The 24,817-nt window shown below is 54.9% G+C and overlaps 2 protein-coding genes across 2 annotated transcripts in view; both read right to left on the bottom strand.

The window, feature by feature from the left end:
- Positions 1 to 317: 317 nt before the first annotated feature.
- SMIM38 (small integral membrane protein 38) lies at positions 318 to 473 on the bottom strand. Its single transcript, XM_063092924.1, has one exon. It carries the CDS (start codon positions 471 to 473, stop codon positions 318 to 320), a length of 156 nt encoding a protein of 51 aa, XP_062948994.1.
- An 11,624-nt stretch (positions 474 to 12,097) lies between these two features.
- The window catches only part of TPCN2 (two pore segment channel 2), a 79,886-nt gene continuing 67,166 nt past the window's right edge, over positions 12,098 to 24,817 (bottom strand). The window contains exon 23 of the mRNA XM_063093631.1: positions 12,098 to 12,154. Coding sequence (XP_062949701.1) covers positions 12,115 to 12,154 — 40 coding nt within the window. The 3' untranslated portion in view covers positions 12,098 to 12,114. The remainder of the gene's footprint in view (positions 12,155 to 24,817) is intronic.

Genomic DNA, 24,817 nt, shown 5'->3' with positions numbered 1-24,817 from the left:
CCTCCAGCTCAACCCAGCCTCTTCCTGCAAACATGTTTATAAAGAATTGGAGGCAGAGAAAGTCTTAAAGCAAGACCCACCCCCTGGGAGCACTCACTGCAACAGGAGAGGACAGAACCTTGTGATGGAGTGGCAGTGGTGGCCTCTCCATGGGCAGCCACCCCCAAAGGACAGTCCTGGTCGGTCTGGGAGGGCACGGTCCACCTCAAGCCTCTCTGACCCTCCGTCTCTTCCACTCCTGCCAGTTCCTGCCCAAGGGTGGGACGCAGGGGTCGTGGGTCTGCCCAGCTCAGCCTCCAGACAGGCCAGGTAGAGGCCTAGTCGTCCTTGGGTTTGCAGGGCTGATGGCGGGCCAGTCTATACTCCACGTAAGTCCCAAGACAGGACCATAGGATGAAGCGCACCAGTAAGATGATGACCAGCAGGACCACGAGTGGGTCGGGGCCCGCACTTCCACCCAACCAGGAGGCCATGCCTATGGCGCCGGCACCACGAGCCGCGGCAGCCTCCGCCCTCCACCCTGACACGTGGTGGAGCCGGGCACACGTCAAGCCCTGAGGTCCAGGCCCAGCTTTGCTGGGAGGCCGCCGTGCAGCCAGGGCCTGGTCATGAAGCTCAGTCCTGCCGGTGGCCTCCGAGGCCCATGACCCTGTTCTCTCTGCAGCTCCCCAAGCAGGCCAGCCCTTCCTGCCAGACTGCAACCCAGGGGCCTCCCTGGCATGTGAGGGGACAGATCGGGGACAGCTAGCGGCCTCCTTGGTCAAGAGGCCCGTGTACCGTTCATCCAGAATTAACCACTCTTTCTGCCGACAATGACAGCATTGTCCGGGGGCCCGGGGGGTGGGAGGCCGCCGGGAGCCCGCCCCGCTCCCGGTCCCCGCTGCCCCCGCTCGCCAGCGCTGACGTAATCTGCAAACATCTCCGGCGGCGGCAGCTGCTGGGCGAAGCTGGCCGCCTCCTCCCGGCCTTTCAGCTGCCCACGCCGGCTCTTCCGGCCACTGCGAGACAATCGGGCCCTTTCTCTCCCCAATTAGCTATCACTTCTGCAGGCTGGCGCGTCCGAGCCAGCGGCCTGGCGGTCTCCGCAGCAGCAGCAGCCCAGGGAGCTTGGCAGGGAGTCTGGGGCCGGGTGGGAGGCGAGGACGGAGGCTGTGCAAATGGAAAGGGGAGTAAGAGAATGACAGCGAGCGGCCCGAGCCCAGAGGCGACCCCAGACGTGGCTCAGTCGTGCCACTGTGTCCCAAAGGCCCATGACAGTGCAGGGGTCAGCACAGGACAAACCAGAAAGGCCCAAGGCTCTGAGGAAACCTCCTCCGTGCCCCAAGAAGAGGTCCGGGCTGGACCCCAGCACCTCCTCCCAGCTCACCCCTCCCCAGGCCTGACCAAGAGGCCTTAGCAGGGACCCACGGCCCTAAGATGGACAAGGCATGTCTGCAGGAGTCCCCTCCATCCCTCACAGTGACCTGGGGCCTGAAGCCAGTCCATGTACTCGCTGAGCGACCTTGGTCAAGCTGCTCAGCCTCTTGGGACCTCGGACCTCAGATTCCTCATTGGAAAGTGAAGCAAACACCTCCCGCTTTGAAGCATTAAGGGGAGTTTATACAGGGCCTAGCATGGCACCGGGGGCCTCTCCATCCCCAAAGTGGGCGCCCTAAGAAATGCCCCATCACCTTTTCTCAAACACCAGCATCTGCCCAGCCTTCTCTGACACACATACGTGCACACGCATACACACACGTGCACACACACATGCGTGCACTCACACCAGGACACACGCACCTCCACTGACTCTGCCCCTCTAAGTCCAGCTCTGGCCTCTCACAGCCAAGTCTTCTACAGTGCAGAGACAACAGCCACATGGGCGCTCCAGGCCAGCAGGAGGGACAGAGGTCTCTGGCTGCTAGGTCCTGGGAGTGCAGCCATGTTCTCACCAGTAAATGGTCCAACCCACAGGTACCTGAGCCACGAAGAAAAGCAAAGAGGACAAGTAAACGCAAAGGCTATGATGGGGATGCACTTTAAAATGAGAAGTGGAGCGTGACAATGGAGCTGGCTCGTGGGTTTCCCAGCGCGGGACATTCACTGGGTGCCGGCCACGGCCTGAGCGCTCTCCGGGCAGCCACCCTCGGCCTGTGGCCCTGGAAGCTCATTCATCGCCTGCAGTGACCAAGGCCATCTACAAAACATGCCCTATCCTGCCTCGCTCGGTTGCGAGAGAGCCGCTGGCCAGTGCACCTGCCAGGCCAGCCAGGCCTTGGCTGAATGCCATGGTCTTAGGGAACATTTAGCTCTGGGCTTATCTTTCCTGCACAGAGATTTGAAGATCACTTCAAAAATAAGTGAGAACTTAGACATTAGGATCCTGTCATGGCCTCAGAAATCAAATACAACATTTGCTTGAAGGGGGTTTCCAGAATGTTGAAGAAAGCCCTGTAACTACCCGGAGAAACGCATCTGCATCGGGGAGGGTCCCATGTGCTTGGGAAGGGAGAAGAGGCTGATCGCTCAGCGAGCATGTCACTTACCTGAGAGGTCCACAGCTCCAGGTGAGCGTCCTGGGGGAGCCGGAGCTGCCTGCTCAGGCCAGAGGCTCCTGCTGCTGCCTGAGCCCCGTCGCCAGCTCGGGCCACGCCAGGCAGAGCCCCTCCCAACCTGGGCAGGTAGGGACAAGGTGGCCTTGGACAAAACCCTCTGTGTTTGCCGAGCACACAGTCAGACACACAAAGTCCACAGTGCCCCTGGTCACATGGTGTCCATGCACAGTTGACTCTCCGGGGTCAAGGAGGCCTGGCCCCTAACCACTAGATATCCCTGGGCAAGGTCAGCACGCCCTTCAACAGAGGAAGGGAATGGGCCTCCTCCCCTGGACAGTATCTGTCTCTTCCCAGGGCTGGCTTCTCCTGAGAGAGGGCTACGTGACGCAGGTGCAGGGGACCCCAGATGGATAAGGTGGCCAGTGCCCACAAGGAAAAATAAGGTGGTCATAAAGGCACAGCAGACACACCAGTACACTGCATGTGTGGCTTATTTGGTATCGACAGTGGCTCGGTGGGGGGTGGGAGGCACAGGATTCTCCCCTCCCCAAGTCATCCCACAATTAGCAGCAGTGGTGGGCTGGGGGCACGACCCAAGAGCTCTGCTCCAATCTCTGGGCCCTTTCACCAGTCCCTGTGCACACACCACCCCCAGATTCAGTGTCCTTATGCCTCCAACTCAACTCCTCCAGGGGACATCCTGGGAGCCACCCCAACACACGGCGAGCCCTGCCTCGGGTCAGGACAAACTCGAAGACCACAGGTAGCCCCCAGATTCCCCCTGAAGATGGCAGGGAACGTGGGGCTGCACCTGATGTCCCCTTTCATGGCTCATTGCCCCTTCATCCTGCCTTCCCCTCCCCATTTCTCCCGGGTGCACCTCCTAAATCACCCACCCACAAATACAACCCAAGAGCAGGTGACAGCATCCTCCCCGTCGCATAGCGCAAAGCCAGACACCGCCGACAGGAATCTGAGTTTCCACGACCATGGTTGCTGAGCGGCGGGGGCTCCCAGTCCTGGGCCCCTGAGGACAGATCGCAAGGACTCAGATATCTTCAGGAATTCAAAGAGCCAAGGTGTCTTCCTACCCTCGAGGGCCCAGGCACTGACACAGTGACCAGTGACCTGGGCTCACTCATCATACCCCCAGGAGAGGCTCGGCAGTGAAATCTCTCCATAGCTGGGGTCTGTGGAGACGGGCTGGGTGGAAGCAAAGAGGTAGCACAGGTTCTTGCCCACAAAGGCCTGGTCCCCACCCAGGACCAGCCCTCCCTGTGGGTGCAGCGCCAGGAAGGAGCCCAAAGACCCCATTCTAGGGGCGGCTCTTGTGCCCTAGACAAACTGGTCTCCATCAGGGGTCATGCGGTGCCTGGACCTTGGCTTCCTCATCCACGACAGGGGATAATAGCCCCTCCCAGCTTCTGCGAGCAGGGCCGGGTGAGGGTGCCCTGCAGGGGACCAGCCCCACTCGCATACCCTAGGATGGGCTGGGCTTGCCCACCCTGACCACAGGACCCGGGCGCGAGGCCGACACCCCCACTGGGGGCCGCCCGTCCTATTGCCCCGGTTTTCGGTCAGTTGGTTGGTTGTGCTTTTCCCTTTGTCATAGCACCAGCATCCTCTGAATTCCTTCACGTATTTCTAGAACGTGAGCTCTCCCCCAGGCTCAGCACTGTTCCAGGCACCTAGAAGGCTCTCAGTGAGAAAGGGCCGCCTGGGCCAGGTAGAGCAGCCAAATTAAAGAAGCACGTGTTTCCATCAGACCAGATTCTGCCAAAATTATAAAAACCCCCATTACAACTGTGCTAACGTGACACACTCTTAGAAATGTCGAGGTCTTATTGAAAACCATCACTGGGGTTTTGGGGTTGTTTTTTTTTTTTCCTTTTTGCAAAGCAAGACATGATTGCTGTTACCAAAAAAAAAAAAAAAAAAAAAGCAAACGTTGCAGAAATGCATGAGTCATAAGAGAGTGGACGTCAACTCCTGCTTCTGGCGAGATGCAGCGTGAGACGGTGGGGAGCCATCTTGGGCCTAGGCAGACCCTGGGGTCACACCCCTGCAGGGTTGTGCTTGGTCCTCTCCCTCCCTGAGCGTTCTGCCTCCACCCAAGCCACCCAACAATGGCACATACCACTCAAACTGGGTTTCCACCAAAATGCCCCCTACTCACGGACGGATGAAAGTTAATTTTCTTTCTTCCTGCACCACAAAAGGAGATTAAAATCGGGAGCAGTGGGACGAGTGGGGAGAAGGGGAGAGCTTCCTCCCTGAGGGAGACCCCCGCATGGGGGGTGGGGGGGAGACCCTCACAAGGGCCGGCCCAGACAGCTGCAGCCCCCGCAGCAGGCAGGAACCCGACCCAGGAGGACGCATGAGAAAATCCGGCCGCCCTCCCAGCAGCTCAAAGCGGGGACGTAACTTTGCTCGGGGTGATCGAGCGGCTAGTGGAGGGCGCTGTCAGGAACAGAATGAAATTCCAAATAAATTAGCCATGTCCAAGAAGCCAATACAACACCGGATTAAGGCTCACAAAGAAAACACAATTTATTCAGCCTACCTTGTCAGAATTCCTAATAGCCTCCGCTCAACTCTCTCACCTCGGGCCCAGAGTCCCTGGATGGGAAGGGACCAAGTGAGGTCCACTTGGGACGCGGGGCTACAAAACCACAGATGCGTGGGATGTGCTGACGGCCTCGCTGAGCATAAGCATTTACAACATTGTGTTTTTAGGAACGTTTGGGCAGAGGCCGCACACAGTCGCGCAGAGGAGGCAAGCTGTCGCCGCCGTAGCGGGGGCACACGCGGCCCGCCCTGGGCCTCTGAATGAGCCGGTTCATACATTACAATGCAGGATGTGGGGGCCAGAGAGCGGAATATTAACCATTTCGGCTTAACTCTTTGGGGTTGTCGGAAGAGCAGCATCCTGCTGGCGTCTTACACGAAGTGTGCTCTGGGGAAGGGGGTGCTGGAAGCTCTGTCCGCACCTGAGCATCATTTCGTCTTGTAAGGCAGCAAGTGGGTGACAGGTAACTGTACCCCTTGGCAAATGCTAACTGTCCTGTTACAACCCGTTAATATGTTCAACAGCCCCCAAAACAATACCTTTTTTTAATCAGTGAACCCAGACGGCTTTCACACACCGCCCCAGCAGACGCTCTTTGAAAGAGTTAATAGGCAGAGGTTTGGGGGGCTTTGGCGGAGGCACCTTTGAAGGCTCCCTGGGCCTCCTGGCTCCTCCTCTGAGGCTGTGATGATGTATCTGGTTTGCGCAAAGGCCGCAGTGAGAGCATGGGGCCCCCTCTTTGTCCCCAGAGAGGGGGCTGGAGAGGCAGAGAAGGGGGAATTCGCTTTGCAGCACTGAGGCATTTGCAAGAAATAAAAACAACGGGAATTTCGAGAGGAGCTGGAAGGAAATGGTCGGGCCATTACCGTGACAAAGAATGTCAAGATGCTTGAGAAATACACTAAATAAAGGTTTTCCCAGAAATTTTTTTAAAAGGAGATGACCTAATGGTATTTAAAAAAAAAGAAAAATACAAGAAATGCACTAAGTCAGGGGTGGGGGGATCTCCGCAGTTCCCCAAGCCTAGATTCTCTCAAATTTCTAAATAAAAAAGGAAGTGTTGGGGACCAGGATGGGGAGACACCTTTGAGGCTTGCCATTACACACAGAATAATTCTTTTGAGAGTAAGAGTTCCTCAGGACAGGACCCGTGCCCGAGAACAACAGGCATGAGAACTTCATGACACTCAAGGGCTCTCAAAGTTGGTCTGAGCCACCAGAATGGCCCCATTGTCACCAAATGTGTGCCACAGAGAGGATCACCTAGAAACACCATAGCCTCACAGCCACTTTGAGGGATTGCATTCAGATGACCCCTGGAGTCCCCATTGTCACCAGTGGGTGACAGTGTTCCCTTATCAGGAACAGGAGGCTGCTCAATCCAGCTCAGGCTAGCTCAGCCAGTGGGCTATCTCAGGCATGTCCCTGGCTGTGGGCTAGCTCACGCATGAGTGGGCCAGCTCAGGCAAGTCCCTGGCTGTGGGCTAGCTCACGCATGAGTGGGCCAGCTCAGGCAAGTCCCTGGCTGTGGGCTAGCTCACGCATGAGTGGGCCAGCTCAGGCAAGTCCCTGGCTGTGGGCTAGCTCACGCATGAGTGGGCCAGCTCAGGCAAGTCCCTGGCTGTGGGCTAGCTCACGCATGAGTGGGCCAGCTCAGGCAAGTCCCTGGCTGTGGGCTAGCTCACGCATGAGTGGGCCAGCTCAGGCAAGTCCCTGGCTGTGGGCTAGCTCACGCATGAGTGGGCCAGCTCAGGCAAGTCCCTGGCTGTGGGCTAGCTCACGCATGAGTGGGCCAGCTCAGGCAAGTCCCTGGCTGTGGGCTAGCTCATGCAAGGTGAGCTGGAACCCGTCCAGGAAGCACAGCAGCCAGGTCTCACCTCTCCCTCTGAGGCCACACAGCCTCTAAGGTGCTAGGTCTCTCTGCCTGGCTCCTGCCACCTGCGTTCTCCCTGGAGATTTAGTTCCACTTTCTTAGAGCCCTGCCGCCCTCTCTGTCTGGGGTCAGCCCCACTCATTATCCTTCGTGGCTGAGGTCCCATTTGGTTAGCACACTGCATCCTCACCATTCCTGGATTCCATATTTGTGGGTTTACCCACTCACTCCAACTCATTTGTATCCCCAAAACCAGCACTCACAGTGTTCCTACAGCCACGTGCACCATGCAGAGCAGCAACACATATGTGCCCTCCCAGCTGAGGCTGCACAAGCGACCCTCTGCCTTCTCGTCCCGGTCCTCACCCTGTCATGCCATAAGCAGGTGTCCCTTCTGCAGTCTACTTTGTGCCATGTTTTTCACATTTTTTTCCTTTTTTTGGTGATTTGCCATTTAAAATGGCCCGAGCACAATGCTGAAGTGCTGTCTAGCGTCCCCAAGTGCAGGAAGGCTGTGGTGTCCCTGATGGGGAAAACACGTGTGTTCCATGAGCTTTGTTCAGGCATGAGTTACAGTGCAGTTGGCTGTGAGTTCAGTGTCAATGAGTCAACAGTGTGCAGTAAATAAGGTGTCTTTAAACAGAAACACACATAAGACAAGGTTGTGTGTTGATTGACTGATGAAAATGTAGCCAGAGGCTCACGGGAAATTAACCCTGTGTTTCCCCTGGGGACAATGGGTCAATGTTTTCTAATCCAGTGTTTGCAGTGACTATAGAATACAGCTACAGTGAACAACCAGAATCGGCAACCTCAGCACTCAGCATGGAGCCTGGCACCCAACTGCTCAGTGACACTTGCTAAGGAAGCATTAAAAGGCAACTGAGACCACAATTGTACCCTCCTGGTCCCAGAATCCTGGTCACTGGAACCCATGCCCTGTTTCAGGCCAGGAAGTACTGGAAAGGACACTGGCCCGAACGCCTAGGATGCCAGGTTTGAGAACCAGTTGCCACAAGTGACCTCCTGTCTCTGGACCTCAGAAGACTGCAAACAGGTGAGAGGGGTTTAGCTTTTATGGAGCACCTACTATATCCCAAACACTGCATCAATTAGGAGGTATGTGAAACCCCCCATAGAGACTTAACCCGTGGGATTTAATTTTCTCTTCTAGCAAGAATTGGGCAGTATCTTCCTGATGCTCTCAATGTTCCAGCACCTCTGACCCCACCACTCTGAGCTCATAGTTTTATCCTCATGGCCCCTGATGGCTGCTGCACCTCCAGCCCTTAACCTAGGCTCCAGGAAGAAGAAAAGGTTCAGGTGGAGGCGGCGATGCCTCTATCAGAAAAGCAAAAGCCTGCTGGGCGATCCTTTACAGACCTCCATTTACATCCCTCTAGCCAGAACAATGTCACATGGCCCTGGGTTCCAAGGCAGCTGGGAGGTCAGGAATCTTCACTGGGCACCTGTCTAACACAGCTATCCTCAGGATTCTCTTTGAAAGGGTGAAGGGAGACCAGCGAGTGGGTCAGCAACTGGCAGCATGGCCCCACCACACTCAACACTTTGCAGACAGTTCCACGACTATTCCTACGAGGCAGGCATTTTTGTTAACAAACTGCAGCACAAAGAAATTCAGGAACTTGAACCAAGCCCCCCAGTGCTGGAATCAGAGCCCATATCAGGGTCTCTAAGCTTTCTCTGAACCACTGGCTTCTGCTCAGCCAACTTCTGCAAAAGGGGTTTTAATGTTGCTTTTAAGAAAGTTTTCCCTAAATCACCCTTCAAAGATGCCTGTCCTGCCCTCTATGATCTTGAAGGGACCTGACCTGACTTCCCCTGCCCCCTCCTTCCGGTACCTAATGTTGCAGACTGAGAGCAGCCGGCTGTGGCTGAGCTGCGCCTGCGGAAGAAGCTCCTTCCCTCCTTGTCTTTGACCCCTGGGGACTTGGACACCAGCTAATCACCATCTTCTGTGCAGACGAGACACCCCAAACCTTGTGGGCCAGCCCTGATGTCACCATTGCACCTTTTCCCGGAAGGTACCCACCACACCTGACCGTGCAGACGCCGAGGGAAGACAGCTCACAAAAACTAAGGTTGCAAATAAGAGACACCTGCACCCCCATGTTTACTGCAGCCCTATTTACAATAGCCAAGACATGGAAGCAACCTAGGTGTCCATCAACAGATACACGGATAAAGAAAATGTGGTATTATTATAACCCAGTGGAATACTACTCAGCCATAAAAAAGAATGGAATCCTGCCATTTGTGGCAACATGGATGAGCCTGGAAGACATTGTGTTTAGTGAAATAAGTCAGGCACAAAAAGAGAAATACCACATGTGGGAGCAGATAAATACTCATATGTGGGATCTAAAAACATTGATCTCATAGAAATAAAGAGTAGAATCATGGTTAACAAAGGCTGGGAAGGGGGCAGAGGGAACAGGGATGGTTAATGTTCACAGAATTACAGCTAGACAGGAAAAATAAGTTCCACTGATCTACAGCAGTGCAAGGAGTCTATAATAATTTACCGTACATTTTCAAATAGCTGGGAGACAGTTCAAATGCGCTCATCGCAAAGAAATGATAAATGTTTGAAGTGATAAGGATGCTAAGTAGCCTGATTTGATCATCACACAGTGTGTACCTGCATCAAAATATTACTCTGTACCCCACAAATAGGTATAAATATTATGTGTCAATTAAAAGTAAAATTAAAACAAAAAACAAGTTCAAATACGTACAAAACCCTTTGGGAGACGAGAGCGCCACACGGTCATGGGGAGGCCTGGCCACGCGTGAGGAAGCCTGCCAAGAGGCTTTGTGCTTCACCTCCCCTCTCCGCCCTTCTCACCCGCGACCACCGAGTCCCCCCCCGATCTCTGACACTCTCACCCAGGTCATCTGCAATTACACACTGGTCGGGCTAAGCCTCGAAGATGCATCTGTTTCCAAGTAAATCAGTGCAGTAAAGTCCTTTTCTGTGGCTGGAGCTGGGGACAGTGGGGGCTCCCCAGCCCAGCCATGTTGCATAAGGCCACGAGGATGGTTTTCGAAGTATCAGCAAATGAACCCCTTCCGTCGCAGTGGAAGGTCTAGGAGGCCTGGAGCGCTTCCGGCTCCTAAAATCTCTTTGGGTTTTTTGGAACGCTGAGACTTGTTTCAAGAGCAGGAGGGGAAGAAAAGGAAACCAGGGATTAAGATAACTCTCGAGAGGGCAGCCCATCACTCCAGTGATATTTCCTGCTGAGCAGACGTCTGGGTTCTCACACAGCCATGGGCGCCCCTTCCTGAGATTGTGTCAGCCCCAAACCTACCGCAGCCCTGGGTGCACCGAGCTGTGGGATCGAGGAAGAAGATCCCAGCACTTTTAGGAGCCAGGGCGCCACGCACCCCCAGAGCCAGCGGGAGGAGCCAGAGGCGTCCACAGCAGGTGGGGAGTGGGTCGGGCAGAGTGGTGGCCCCCAGGTGCCAGCCAGCTCTTCAGAGGACTTGCTAGAGGAGGACAGACAGAGGCTTAGACTTGGGGGTCCCAACAGGCGGGGTGGCAGGGCCAGTGGGAGCTTTTCCTTGATTCAGGCTCCTCCCACTCCACCAAGATCCAAGCCATTTGGATACATCCCCTTACCACGCTGCCCCGCGGATGGGCTTGTAGAGAGATGCCATGACAGACAGCCACCCAAAGGCAAAGAGCTCCTGTAACTGTGTCGCTTTCTAAACAACCACAGGCATGTCCAATTCTCCCTTCATGCGCCCTTGCAAGCCAGGATTCTGAAGGGTGGGTCTTCCCCCCACCCCCATCCTCTTTGCATACCCTTGCCACACTGATCTTTCCAAATCACCCCTCAAACAGGCCACCTCTGTCTCACCCCCGTCCCACCCATGCACACCAAACCCTTCAAGAATAACCCAGAGCACCTTCCGTTCACCAGGTCCTGCAACCTTGCACAGCCCTGCTGCCCTCCCGTTTTGCAGATGATAAACTAAGGCTCAGAGAGATTATGCAGCTCCCCGGAGCCCCACACTGGTAAGTGGCACCCCTTCCCTGATCTCTGAAGCCAGAAGGGAAACACACGTCTGTGGGGGCCTCTTAGCCACTCAGGCCCACAGGATCGAGGCCGTTTGTGCCCAGCCCTCAAGGTCCCCCACCACTGTCTGGTGCTCCTACACCTCATTTCTTTTTATCCCCTTGGGCCTTTTCGCAAGAGTCTCCCTCACTCAAGCCAGGCTGCTCCCCTGCTCCTCAGACGCACCCCCGTTGCTCACACAGGCCCCCCCACCTGGAATGCCCCTCCTTCCTTCCTGGTCATGGCCAGTGTCATGCCCTCCATAGTCCTCACCTGCTGGCAATCACACCGGTGCTGTCCCCTCCCGCACTGGATGAGGCTGACCTGTGTCACCAACGAGATATTGCAGAAATGATGGTGCGTGGTTGTCGCAGCCAGGCCATAAAAGACACTGTAGCTTCCTCTTGGATCGTGTGCTCTGGGGAAAACCAGCCTCCATGTCGTGAGCGCCCCCAAGCAGGCCTGCAGAGATGTCACACCACGAGGAACTGAGGCGTCCCACCCACAGCCGGCACCCCTGTCCCCAGCACGTGAGCTCTGCCTTGGAAGCGGATCCTCAGCCCTCTTCAAGCCTTTGGATGGTGCAGCCAGGCCAACACCTGGATCGCAACCTCATGAGAGACACTGAGCCGGGATAACCCAACAAAGCCACTCCCAAACCCCTGACCCACAGGGACTGTGAGATCGTACGTGTTTCTAGTTGGGTGACGCCATGAAGCGTCGGGGAGATCTGTCATGCAGTAAGAGATAACGCTCCCGCTAAGCACCCCCTCTGTGTTTCCAAGTCCTCCCCTTCCTCAGAAGCCAGGGTCACGTCCTCCTTCATTCCCGTTCCTGGGAAGGCTGCCCTGACCGTCAGCCACAGCTTTTCCCCTCCCCCCGTGCCACCCAGTAAACTTGACATAGACTCTGGTGTGGTGTCCGCTCCTACGGCCTCCACACCAGACCCTGCTGGCTTCTTCATGGCCCTGCCCTGGGCCACTGGGCGGCTGCTGATGATAAAATCATTCCAGCTGTCGAGAGAAACGCCAGCGGGCAGAGCAGAATCGTGGTTCATCAGTGGGAGGGTGACTGGCTTTGGGGGCAACTCCTCCACCTGAAAAGAACGAGAAATCACGGGATCGGGCCCTTGCTGGGCAGAGGCAGCACCGTGCCGAGCCCTGGACAAGGGGCATCGCACTGACCCCTTGCGGCAGGAAGGTGCCGTCCTCATCCCCACAGACGAGGGAGGCCTTGGCTCGCTGCCCCGGTCACTCAGCTTGGCGTGTCTGAGCCAGGACTGGAACCAGCTGTCCAGCTCCAGGCCCACCCAGCTCTGTTGGCCCCTGTCACGGTGCAGCCCACCCTGCTGCTCCTCCATGCCCCGTGGTCCCGACTCCTTCGCTCCCCTCATCCACACGTTCTCGCCGGCGCCGGTGGCTCCTGCACGGCAGCATGAGCTCAGCGCACCCACCCAGCCCTCACGTCCAGACCCCAGAGTCAAGAAAAGATACAAACGCATGGAAACTAGCTCACCGGGGAACACGTGGGGGACAGGGGCCACCCCTCCACCCTGGAGCCTAAGCCACAAGGAGGCTAAGAGAGAGGGGAGCAGGGTGAGTTGGGAAAGTGAGACCAGCCCAGAACTTCTTCCTTTATTAACAAATTCGTTCATGCATCGTTCTATGCAGGACTTTTCCTGAGCACCTACTACGTGCCAGGCAAGGCGCTGAGCCCAGAAAACACAGCAGGGAATGTGCCAGGCTCTGCTGGGCTTCGGTCCAGCTGGGAGGGAGATCAGCTAACCCAGCCCCAGTGATGTTGGAAGAAGGGTCTGGGGGCCTGGGAGTCGGCCTCAACCCACCCCGTCCTCTTCCCAGATTCTTGACTCCACCACAGGGAAGGATTCAAGGGCAGAGTCACAGTAGACAGTGAGAACTGGTTTAATGTCACAGGTAAGAAATACAGGTTCCACAGAGAGTGTGGCCTAGTTCCAGAGACCAAGCAGGGCCTACACCAAGTGTAACACAGAAGTAAGTTCAGTACAGACATCAAGTCTAACACAAAAGCAAGGAAAACACACTTAAAGCTCATACAGAGCGCAGGCTGGCTCAAGAGAGTGAGCAGCTTCCTGAGAGTAAGCTTGATACAAAGTAAAATATACACACCTCGGCCAGCAAAGTGCAAAGTGCAAGCCGCCTCCAGGAAAGTGAGCAACAACACTGCCTTCACCTGGGATTCAGCTTTTATACTTTTTCTATCTAGTGAATATTCAGTTAAGGGGTGGCTCCCAGTTATATGTACCAGAATGTTCTGTGCTCTCTATTGAGCATGCTCAGCCACTGGATTTGCATTAACCAGCCCCCTATGGTTTCATTTTCCCTGTGTTGGTGCTGAAAATAGGTCTATCTAATAACAGTGACTTTCCTCCAGGGAAAGCCCAGAGGAGGGGGCCTGAGACCTCAGGGAGTGGCTGGAAACCCAGAGGCCTGTCCTGAAGCCAAACCCAGGGAAACTGAGCTCCTCCTGTATCACTAGCATTCCCATCGCCCTGTCATTGACCTCTCTTGGGCCTCAGTTTCCCCCTCTTTAAGGTGGGGGTGATTTGGAGCAGTGGTTCTCATCCAGCAGCAATGTTACCCACCGAGGGACATTTAAGAGTGTCTGGAGACATGTTTGGTTGTCAGACTGAGCAGGGCTGGGGGCGTAACTGGCATTTAGTAGATGGAGTCAAAGGATGCAGTTCAACACACTACAACACTGCAGTAGACTGAGTTATGCCCCTCCAAAACTCAGTGAAGCTTGAATTGTGTTCCCCAAGTTTTATGTATTAGAAACTTTGCCCCCACCGTAACTGTTGAGGGTGGGAAATGCTATTATGGTAATTGAAAGGTGGAGCCTTGAAGAGGTGATTGGATTGTAGGACAGTGCAGTAGTGAATGGATTAGAAATGGTGGTCAGGGGTGTGGTTCTGAGGGTTTTAAAAGAAGAGGAGAGTCTGTCTCTCTCTCTCTGCTCTCTGCTTCCACCATCTTGCAATGTGAGATCCCTGGGTCACTGTTGCCACCACCAGATGGACTTTGGACTTCCCAGCCTCAGAAACTGTAAGCAATAAATTTCACTTTCTTTATAAATTAGCCAGCTCCCCATGTTTTGTTATAAGAACACAAAATGAACTCATACACGCACAGGACAGTACCCCCCATCCCCCCAGAACGATCCCACCCAAGTGTCGATCCCACCCCGTGCTGCAGTGGAGAAACCCTAACTTGGAGGAATTGGCAAGGCTGCACGTGGAGAGTCCTCAGCGCAGAGCCTGGCACATGGACGGCCCTTGATGAAGGTGTGTCCCTTCTCTTCCCCTTCTTGGGGCTCCTGCTGAGACCAGGGACCCCAAGCTCTCCAGGGAGCTGGGCCAGCCGGCGTGCACACAACCTCTCTGCCTGTCCGCCCTGTTGCGAGGGGAGGGCCACATCATAACTGGACCCACAACCAGTTCACAGAGCAGGAGGAAACCAGCCCAAGCCCCTTCTTTAATCTGCTGGCTCGGGGCTTATGGAGCACCTGCAGGGGCGGGGCCCTCCAGCGAGGTCCATGGCGAGGCCAAGTTCAGCCTGCACTGAACTCAGTCAGTCTCTGTTCCTGCCGCGCCTGCCCCTCCTCCTCGCCACCTCCATCCAGACCCCCCTGGCCTTCCCAGCAGAGAGGCAGGATCTCCTTCGGGAGCTGGGCGCCCCTAGGCAAGCTCCCTCCCTCTTGGGGCTTGGTTCCCCACCCAACAGGAATCATAACAGCTGCAGTCTTGACCCAGGCCACAGGATGTGGCTGGGTGGGGAGGGTAGCGCAAGGTCCCAGGTAAGGTGCGTCCCAGCTCAAATCCAGACCCTCCCTCTTGCCACCAACTCTGCTCTCTGTGTGATCCTAACCCTGGAAAAAACAAAACAGGTTGATAAACGAGCTTTTCCTGCTGCAAGTTCACCGTGGGCTTCAGACCCAGCAGAGTGGCAAGGACCCCTGCCCGTTGTTCTGAGGCCAGAAGCCTGCTCTGAGCTCGTGCTACCCCTCCCCTGTGTCCCGCATGGAATCTGCACCCAGGAGCACTCTTCCCGAAGGGCCTTGTCACCCCAAGAACAAAAGCCTCTCAATGACAGAGCGCCTCTGCAAGGGCACCATGACAGCCGCCCAGCTCATCCTGGGCTCCAAATCACCCATGGTCACGTCACCTGGAGCAGAGGGGTTGGCTGAGCTGCCTTGGGCCCCATGATATTTTGTTTCAGCGGGTTTGCAAGTCTCTGGCCCAGTGCCAACTGCCTCTTGTCATCTCCCTCCCTAGATCCTGACTCAAGGACCTGAGTGGCCCAGAAACACACGCCATTAAAGTCTCGAATGGTCCCAGACACTTAGCCTTGACTCTGACTTTCCTAGTCCATTGGATGTTGTTATAATTTAAGATATCCTCCAGATGGACGGCTCCAAGTTCCTTCATTCATGTGACAAACATTTATTGAGCACCTACTGTGTGCCATGCACCACGCACAGGGATGCTGTGAGTCCCAAATCCATCAGGGGCATGGTTGGTCTACCCATGACCTTGAAGAGCACTGCAAGGACTTAGTGCTGTTTAAGAGACTCGGATTCTCTGACTTATGGCTCCAATGTTCACTCTCGCAGCAGGTGTCTCTGACCTGGAGGAGACTGGTGCCCAGGAGGGGCGGGGCAGGCAGCATCCCCACCCCGGAATAACCTTGTGCCAACAATTCCTGGAAAAGTCATCCCAGGTTCCCACCTGTATGCAGATCAAGACGTCCCGACGTGAAGAGAGACCCGTAAAAGGAACTCAGCATCAAGGGACGGCAGGAATCACAAAGGCCACTCTGCCTCTCATTAGATGTTTGACCTTAGACAAGTAACTCCTTCCTTTATAAACACAGTTTCTGCACCTGAGAAATGGGGCCAGTAACCTACCAGGGGGTGAGGAGAGTTGATAAAGTCTGATAAAAATGTCTGCCTTTGGGCCACGTGTCTTGGGCCACGGTGCTGATGGGAAACGTGCCCCCAGGCTGGGCACAGGGAGAAGACGGGGATCCGTGGGGACCCACAGAGGCAGCAGCTGCCCACAGCTGGGAAGAAAGGCAGGGACAAGACCCTGGGGTCCCCTGGACAAGGTCCCCTTCTAGTTCTGAGGGCAATTAGGTCAGGCAAAGGTTGACACCAGCATCCCAAGCCCTGGGGCAGCCCAAGGGCTTCACAACCCAACAGCTGACAGGTGGACAAAGGCAGGCACAACAGGACAGACAGACTGCTCAGCTGCTCGGTGGCCACATGAGATGGGCATAGAGGGGCACCACAGACTAAAGTCAACTCAAAACAGACCATAGACCTATATGTAAAACCTACAACTACAAACTGGAAGAAAATAGAGGAGAGAGTCTTTGTGACTTCGGGTTAGGCCCAGAGTTCTTAGATAGCACAAACTATAAAAGGACAAATTATAAATTAGACCTCATCAAAATCAAACAATTCTCCTCAAAAGACACTGTTAATAAAACGAGAAGACAAGCCACAGACTGGGAGCAAATATTTGCAAAACACACATCAGATAAACATCTTATGTCCAGAATATAGAAAGAACTCTTGCAAGTCAATACTAAGACAAACAGCCCAAGTTTTTAAATGAGCCGAATTTGAATAGACACCTCTGCAAAGAAGAAAGTTAATGGTAAATAAGCAACTGGGGGGCAACGTAAAGACGCTCAACCTTGTCACACAACAGGGAAATGCACATCAGAACCATCATCGTACACTCCCTAAAGTGGCTAAGATTCTAAAGCTGACGATACCAAGTGTGGACACAGATGTGAAACCGCTGGAACTCTCTCAAGTTGCTGTTGGAAATGCAAAACGGTGCAGGCCTGTTGGAAAAGCGTTTGGCCGTTTCTTATAAAGTTAACTATATACTTAACATACAACCCAGCAATAATCCCACTTCTGGTACATACCCAATGGAAAAGAAAATATACATAGACACAAAGACCTGGATACAAATGTTCACAGCAGCTTCAAACACAGTTGCCACAATAGGAAGCAACTCACATGTTCATAAACCAGTGGACAAAAAAGCAAACCTGGGTGCGTTCGTGTGACCGGCACCCAGGCGACATCGTACAACTTTCAGCAGTAGAAAGGAACGACTACAGATCCTCGCAACAGCACAGCTGAACCTCAGACGCATTAGGCTGACTGACAAGAGCCAGACACGAAGGGCTGCCTGCTGCGTGGTTCCATTTATGCAGCATTCTGGAAAAGGCGAAACCACAGGGACAGAAAACAGGCCAGTGGTTTGCAGGGGCCGGGTGGGGGCAGGTGCTGATGGCAAAGTGGCATCATGACAGGCTTTTGCGCGACGGCCCCATACCGTGGTGGTTGTGCAATTGTGCCCCTTTATCAAAAGGCATAAAACTGTAAAAAGGGCAGCTTTTCCTGCGTGTTAATTATAGCTCAACCCCCCACCCACCCAAAAACTCCTCATCACAGAAGGTGATACAGGTGCGGGGAGAGGAAGAGAACCTCCTGCAGGGCAGACACAGTGCTGAGGGACAGGAGCAGCATCCTGTGGTCGAGCATCCAGTGGGCCCTGTGTTCTCCCTCCCCATTTTGCAAATGAGCAAACTGAGGCCAGAGAAGCGAGTCACCCAGCAGCTCTCAGCCAGGCTTGACTCCAGTGCCCACACCCCAAACCACTGAGGCCATGCTGGGGGTCCTCAGGCATCACCAAGCCAGCAGCCCTTTCACCCGTTTTCCAGAGGGAGGGATGAGGCGTTGGGGAACTGCCCTGCCCAGCTTGCAAGGAGAGGAATAGAGTCCCGAGGGGACCAGGTCTTGTTTGTCAACACTCACCTCTCCTATGACAACCCTGGGAATAGAAAAGGCCCCACGATGTGAGTAGGGAGGGGTGGGGTGCAACCCAAGGTGGACATGCCCCTCGGGCCTCATGTGGCCCAAGGTCACCTGCTAGAGCACGGGCCTGTGGCTGTGCAAACACCTTTCCCAGTGATGATGGAGGCTAGGGTTCCGCGTCAGGGGGGTGGGTCTGTGGTTAGAAGAGGGAAAGAGTGGTGCTCATGACGACCCTCAGGCCTGTACAGGAGGGACTCCAGCCCCAGCAAGAAGGCGAGGAGAGGGATGCTGTGTTTCCAAGCTGGAGAATCCGCGAGAGTCCACACTGCATTCCACAGCGTGGCAGAGGGGTCTGCAGAAAGGGGCAAAAGTCGGGGTGCGTCACATGCCCCAGTCCTCGTCGGGCAGGATGAAGGACCCTTGCACCCCACCTCAGTTCTGCCCAATAGTTCTGGGAGTCGGAAAACTCAAGTGCTCAGCACTTCAGCCTGGGAATGCTCCGCTCTCTCGGCTGTCAGGAGGAGCCCACGCAGATGCCCCACCTAGAGGCAGGAATGAGACCCTGGGGCTTCTCACCACCCCCGCAGGTCTGGGTCCCTGGGGCAGGAAGCAGCTCCCTCCCCCGGCCGGGCTCTCAGAAGGGCCCGGTCTTCCCACTCAGGCTGTGCCACCCCTGGCAATTCTCTGTGCCTCAGTTTCCTTGTCTGTGATGTGAGGATTGCAATCCTGTCTACATCCCAGTCTCTCTGAGCAGCTTAATGGAGGTGACATATGCAAGTCCGTGGACACAGGCCTGGCACATGGTTTGTGTGCCCCATGGCAGCTGCCAGGAGGTGCTCTTAGGAACACACGACAGCCCACCGCATGGAGGTTTGGTGGCTCAGGGACTGGCTGACATCTCCCGTGGAAGGCCAGGCAGCACATGCTAAGACACGGTGGCCCATCAAGGTATCCCAGTCTGGGAAACTTTCCGGGCCACCCCAGGCAGCTGGGATAGTGCCAGGGGCCCTCCTGCTGTGCCCAAGACTTTGCCCAAGGCCTGCCCTGGTCCCCAGCCACTGGTGGGGGCCTTGGATAAGGCCTGGCCCAAATGTGCAGACACCCTGAGGGAAGGGACTTCAGGGTGGCAGAGGAGGGGACATCCTCTGGGCCTCTGTTTAGGACCAGCGCAGTGCTGAGCTGACCATGAGCACAAGAATGAACAAAGACCCCGAGCTCTGTGGAACGCTGGAGCAGGATGTCTGTTCAGAACCGCACAGAAGGACAGAGGGCTCAGCTCTTTTGAAACTTGGATAGAAAACTCTGGAAGGCAGGAATCTCCTTACTTACGATGACCCTGGTTCCCAGGCAGGTAGCAGACCTGGCCAGCCTTCAAGGTTCTCAGCACTGACCGAGCTCTGTGGAAGCTGCGCTCACTGGGGTCAGACGGTGCTTTCTTCCTGACTCCTCCAGGACACCCTCTAAAGGAGGGCACCTCCAGTCCACAGATGAGGCCACCAGGGCTGGTGGAGGTCATATCCCCTCTCAAGGTCACGGCAATCAGGAAGTAGCAGAGTCAGAACCAGAACCTGAGATCTGACTCTAGGCTCCTCTTTCTCCTGCACCCTCACACTGTGCAATGCAGAGTCCCCTGGTCGGGAAGCCCCCGGCCCCCCCAGGCCCTCCCTGCCCCCTCCCCAGGAGGTGAGTTACCAGAAGGATGGCAGGATTTCTCACCCGAATAAAGACTTCCCTGGGCCCTAGGCATTTCTGCTTTCTTAAAAAAAAATAGTAATAAAATTCATATCTTACAACTGTGTTGGAATAGAGGCGAATTAATATTGTATATTAAGTTACTTTCCGGGGGCTTCCATAACAAATAGGTACAAACCAGGCAGCTTAAAGCAATAGACATTTATTCTCTCACAGTTCTGGAGGCCAGAAATCCAAAATCAAGGTCTCAGTAGTCTTGGTTCCCTCCGAAGGCTCTAGGGCAGGGTCCTTCCTCATCTCTACCAGCTTCTGGTGGCTCCAGATGTCCCTTGGCTCGTGGCTGCATCACTCTGGTCTCTGCTTCCGTCGTCACCTGGCCATCTCCCTACGTGCCTGTCTCTCTGTCTCTTCTCTTCTCTTCTCATGAGGACACCAGCCATTGGATCAGGGCCCACTGTGCTCCAGTACGTCCTCATCTCCCTTGATTACATCTGCAAAGACCCTATTTCCAAATAAGGTCACATGCCGAGGTTCTGGCTGGACATGAGTTTTGTGGGGACATTATTTAACCATTATTTCTTCAACCCAATAGTCTGTTTTTTTCTTCTGATTTTAAAAGAAATTGGAACATCATTATGAGTTCCTAAAAGTGTCCTGGAGACACGACCCCGACCTCCGCCCGCCCCAGCACCTGGCACTCTCGCTTGGCACACAGCCGGTACTGGGCCAGCCCTGCCCCCAGGCCACCTTCCTGCACGGGGCTTAGCAGCTGGTGAGAGGTCAGCCCAGACCAAGCTTTCTGTTCTCTCTACTTTCTGCCTCGCCCTCCCAATCACGGAGCGGATGACATTCTTTGCTGTAATCTGCTCCGTCCCGGGGCACCTTCCCACTGGCCTCCCTGCACAAACAGCCCTGCTCTGGCCACCCCCCTGCCCGACTCCAAACTCCTGATATGAATGCAGAGGTTAGATTTTCTTGACACCACTTTGATTTTTCAAACCGCAATCCAGTTACCAAGCACATTGGCACCTGGCCCCAGTTCCACCACAACTTGGCAGGCCCAGCGTGAGCTGCTGGCAGTGATGGATGTGTGCCCCTCGGCACGCCCCCCCACCCACCCTGGCCACCATGCCAACCCAGGGACCGCACGCAGCCAGCCCCTGGCAGCTGTGAGGCCCAAGTGCCAAAGCCCAGAGCAGGCTTTCCCAGCGTGTGGATCCGGCTGGGCGGGCTTCCTGGCCCGGCCTCTGGGAAGCACGTGCAAGGCCTCTCCTCCAGCAGGGGCCGAGTGACTGGAAGGCCCAGGGCTGGGCCATGTGATGTGGTTATTTTCACCCACCTGTTTTCGCCCCACCTCGGCCCCATCGCCAAAACAAAACCACTTAGAAAATAAAAAGTAAGAGATGATGCAGAGACTCTCAGAGCTAGAAGAAACTCAGCCATCAGAGGGTCCAATTCACTCATGGTACAGTTGGGGAAACTGAGGCTTGAACCAGGAGGCCGAAGAGCCAAGACTAGAGCCAGGGTTTGCATTGTCAGAAGAGACACGTCGCTCAGCAGTTCTCAGGAGGGTAGGAGCCAGCCAGGCTGGGTCCAGATCCCAGCTCAGCCGCTTGTTAATTCTGCATCTCAGGGCAAATTGCTTCACCTCCCCAGGCCTCAGTCTTCCCATCCACAAAGTGGGGATCGTGTAGCATCTGCTTCTCAGAGGTGTTGTCAGGACGGTAACAGTTCATCAGGTGTGCTGGGAGAGGCAAGCCCCCGAGGCTGGTTGGCCACCAGGTGTGGGGTGCGGAACCCGGAATGGTAGGGTCCCTGGGGAAGTCCAGAGCAAGACCCCTGTGGCAAGAAAAAGGAAACCCAGCTCTGGGCAGCTTCCCAGAGGCCAGCACCGCGTCATTCACACACCAAGCCTCTGTGAAGTGCTGTCTGCACATGAGGCACCGCTCCTGCTGCTTGGCCTCCAGGAAGGACATTAGTTCCTGATTTGAAGGCATCGGGGCTGGCACTATACAGAGAGGCTAGCACTCTAGGGGACTTCAGAGCCCTCTGGACAGGCCCAGAGAGGGGATATGACAGCCCCAGGCACCCAGCTCTAGGACCCAGGCTCCACAAAGCACAATCCCTTCTCAGCCCATCACAGCAGGTCCATAAAGCTCTGAAGGACAAAATTCTCTCCCGAAAATCCTGGAGGCCCCATCTGATCACTGCTCTAATGTCCCCTCATCTCCTACAAACGGAAGGTAGAATTCGCCCTCTAACAGATGAGCGTGCATGAGCATGTCGAGGTGGGGGCCACCCAGCAGAGGCCAGAGGGAAGGGGACCCTGACAGGTACCACCTGCAGGACACACAGGCTGTCTGGACCAGCGCCATCCAGTAAGGCAGGACCTGGCCAGCTTGGCACATGGCTGGCGAAACAGATAAACTGCGTTTTAAATGTATTTAATTTCTTAATTTTTTAAATTTAAAAACCATGTGAAATGGTTTTCTGCTAAACACAACTTCATAGCGATGGTAGGACATTCGACACGTAGCAAGTGAATTCAGATGTGCTCTAAGTGTAAAATAACACACTGGATTTTGAATCATTACTACAAGAAAAGAATACAAAGTATCTCATTTATAATTTTGATACTGATGACTTGCTGACATAGTATTTTGGGTAGATTGGGTTAAATTAAATGCCATTAAAATTCACTTGACCTGTTTCTTTTTACTTTTTTAAAGTGGCTACTCAAAAATTTCAAACTACCTATGTGATTTGCATTACAGTCGGCCCTCCGTATCCGTGGGCTCCGTGTCTGTGGATTCAACCAACCACGGATTGAAAATGTTTGGGAAAGATAAAAAATGACGAATAACATTACAATAACAAAAATAATACAAATTTTAAAAACCAATACAGTGTAACTATTTACACAGCATTTCCATTGTATTAGGTACTGTAAGTGATGTAGAGATGACTTAAGATAGGGAGGACGTGAGTAGATTATATGCAAATACTGCACCATTTTATACCAGGGACTTGAGCATTCATGGATTTTGGTAACTTGGGGGATCCTGGCCTCACTCCGCCGCGGATGCCAAGGGATGACGGTGCATTTCTATTGGGTGGGCTGGTCTGGAGAGAGAGGAAGGGGGCCCTCAGGCTGGAGAAGGTGCAGGCTCGGTCTGCTGCACTCAGTCCAGGCTTTTCAGCCTTTGCCGATTTGTTCCTTTGAATATGCCTGTAAAAGTAGTAAAATCACACAATAGCAGGGCCCTCACCAAGACTTTGCCAGCTGTCCTGAATGCCCCAGCACCCTGGCAAGACAGGCTCCACTGATCCCTCCCCAGGGCCCAGAGAGATGAAGCGATGTGCCCCAGGTCACACAGCAAGAAGTCGGGGACCTTAGGTGGACAGTGATGGTGCCGTGGAGGTGACCCCCACACGCCCTCACTCCAGCTCTTCAGCCACTCTCTGCCCTGGATTCTCCAACTGGGCCTTTCTCAGTTCCCAAAACCAACGGCGAATCCAAACCCAGGAGATTCTCCTCTGGGCACTCTATGGGCCACTCTGTACGGGCAGCAGAGGGCAGAGGACTGAGGCAGGGGCCCACAGAGACCCTGAAGATGGGGAGAAGGTGGAGAGAGGCGAGGGAGAGCAGGAGGTGCAGCTGAGGGGGTAGAGAGGAGGTCACCCCCACACAGGAGATGACAGCGGGCAGGAGGAGGTGTGGGGACTGCCCCACGTCACTCACTCAGAAAAGGATTCTTGGGCACCTTGTGTGCATTACGCTCTGTGCTCAGCATTGGGGTGCAGCAGTGGGTGGGCACCCTTGGCCCCCACTTCACAGAGCTGGCGTCCAGCTGGGTGGACAGCTGCCAAGCACCCCCACATTTAAGTGGAATGCTTGCAGAACGTGGGGTCACAAGAGCCTGGGTCCAAATCCCAACTGGGCCCAACAGCGTAACTCCGGGCTGCAGCACGGTGCAGAAGGTGGATGTGGGAGCGATCTCGATCTACAGGGAACTCGGGCAGTTTTCCACCAGTGGAGGGGATTTGGGGGCCCCAGCAGTGCAGGGGTGAGGAAAAGCCAGCTCTACCCCTGGGCCCCACAAATCCAACCAGAGCATTGCCCTTCACTTGTCTAGATCGGGCTGCATGTAAGATTTCATGGGTAAACAGGGCTCTGCAGCTGCTGTTTCGTCAAAGCACTAATGTCACCCAAACCTGTTTCTTCCAGTGAGCTGACTCGATTTGCCCAAGGTCCCTGGGCCAACAGGAGCAGATCAGAACCCGATCCAGGTGTTCTGGATCCGTGCACCCTGCCCCACTGTGAGTCTGGATTAGATTAAAAGAGAAGTTCCCCAGGGAGACGCAACTCCTGGGACACCAAGGGACGCACACAGAAGTGTCTTGTTACCACCAAAAGGCACAGGGACAAAGTGGTGGATGCTTCTTAGGGGACCCAAGTGCCTCCTACTCTGGGTACAGAGCACTGCCCTGTTATCCGCCGGCGCAGAGCGCCTGCTGCAGGGTGAGGGCCCGGAATGTTTGCAGGCCACATAGCAGAGCCGTGAGTCAGCGGGGCAGAGCGGGGCCGCGCAGCAGGGCAGGCCGGGTGGGGAGCCGGGCGTGGGTCAAATTCTCCATGCAGAACCGGGGTAAACAGCAGCCAAGATTCAGCCCTCGGGCGGCGTCCTCCATGGCCCGGCCTGGGGAACGTCAGAACCCTGCCCTGTGCCCCGATGAGGAAGCAGTCACACCAGGAGGGGCAGGCGCTCGCCTAGGTCACCCAGGGACTCAGAGCCAGGCTCTGGGCTCCCCACACAGTGCTCTCTCAGCCGGGTGCCACCAGGCACGGCCATCCCTGTGTGTAAACTAAACTTTGCACATTAAACAGTATTTTAACTGCCCAGGAGGGCTGGCTGCTCAGAGGTGCTGTCATATGATGGAATCATGCACGCCAGACATGGGGGCTGTGTCTCCAACTAGCGTGTGACCTTGGAGCAAACACTTATGTGCCTGAGCCTCAGTTTTCCCACCTGGAAAAAGAGACAATTGCTCCTTCCTCCCCAAGCCATGTCCAGATCCAAGAGATAAGAACAAAAGCACCCACTGTGTGCCAGGCACTGAGTAGGAGTTTTGCATATTATCTGACTGGAGGCACAGCCTGCACCATTCTTCCCACGCTATGGTTGTGGAA

This window comes from Cynocephalus volans, chromosome 4, assembly GCF_027409185.1.
Source record: "Cynocephalus volans isolate mCynVol1 chromosome 4, mCynVol1.pri, whole genome shotgun sequence".
NCBI classification, from domain to species: Eukaryota; Metazoa; Chordata; class Mammalia; order Dermoptera; family Cynocephalidae; genus Cynocephalus; species Cynocephalus volans.
Note: the sequence above shows the minus strand (reverse complement) of the source record. Positions and strands in the feature narration are given on the sequence as shown.

Coding starts and splice junctions, on each gene's coding strand:
- SMIM38 (XM_063092924.1), bottom strand. CDS start 473: ATGGCCTCCTGGTTGGGTGGAAGTGCGGGCCCCGACCCACTCGTGGTC.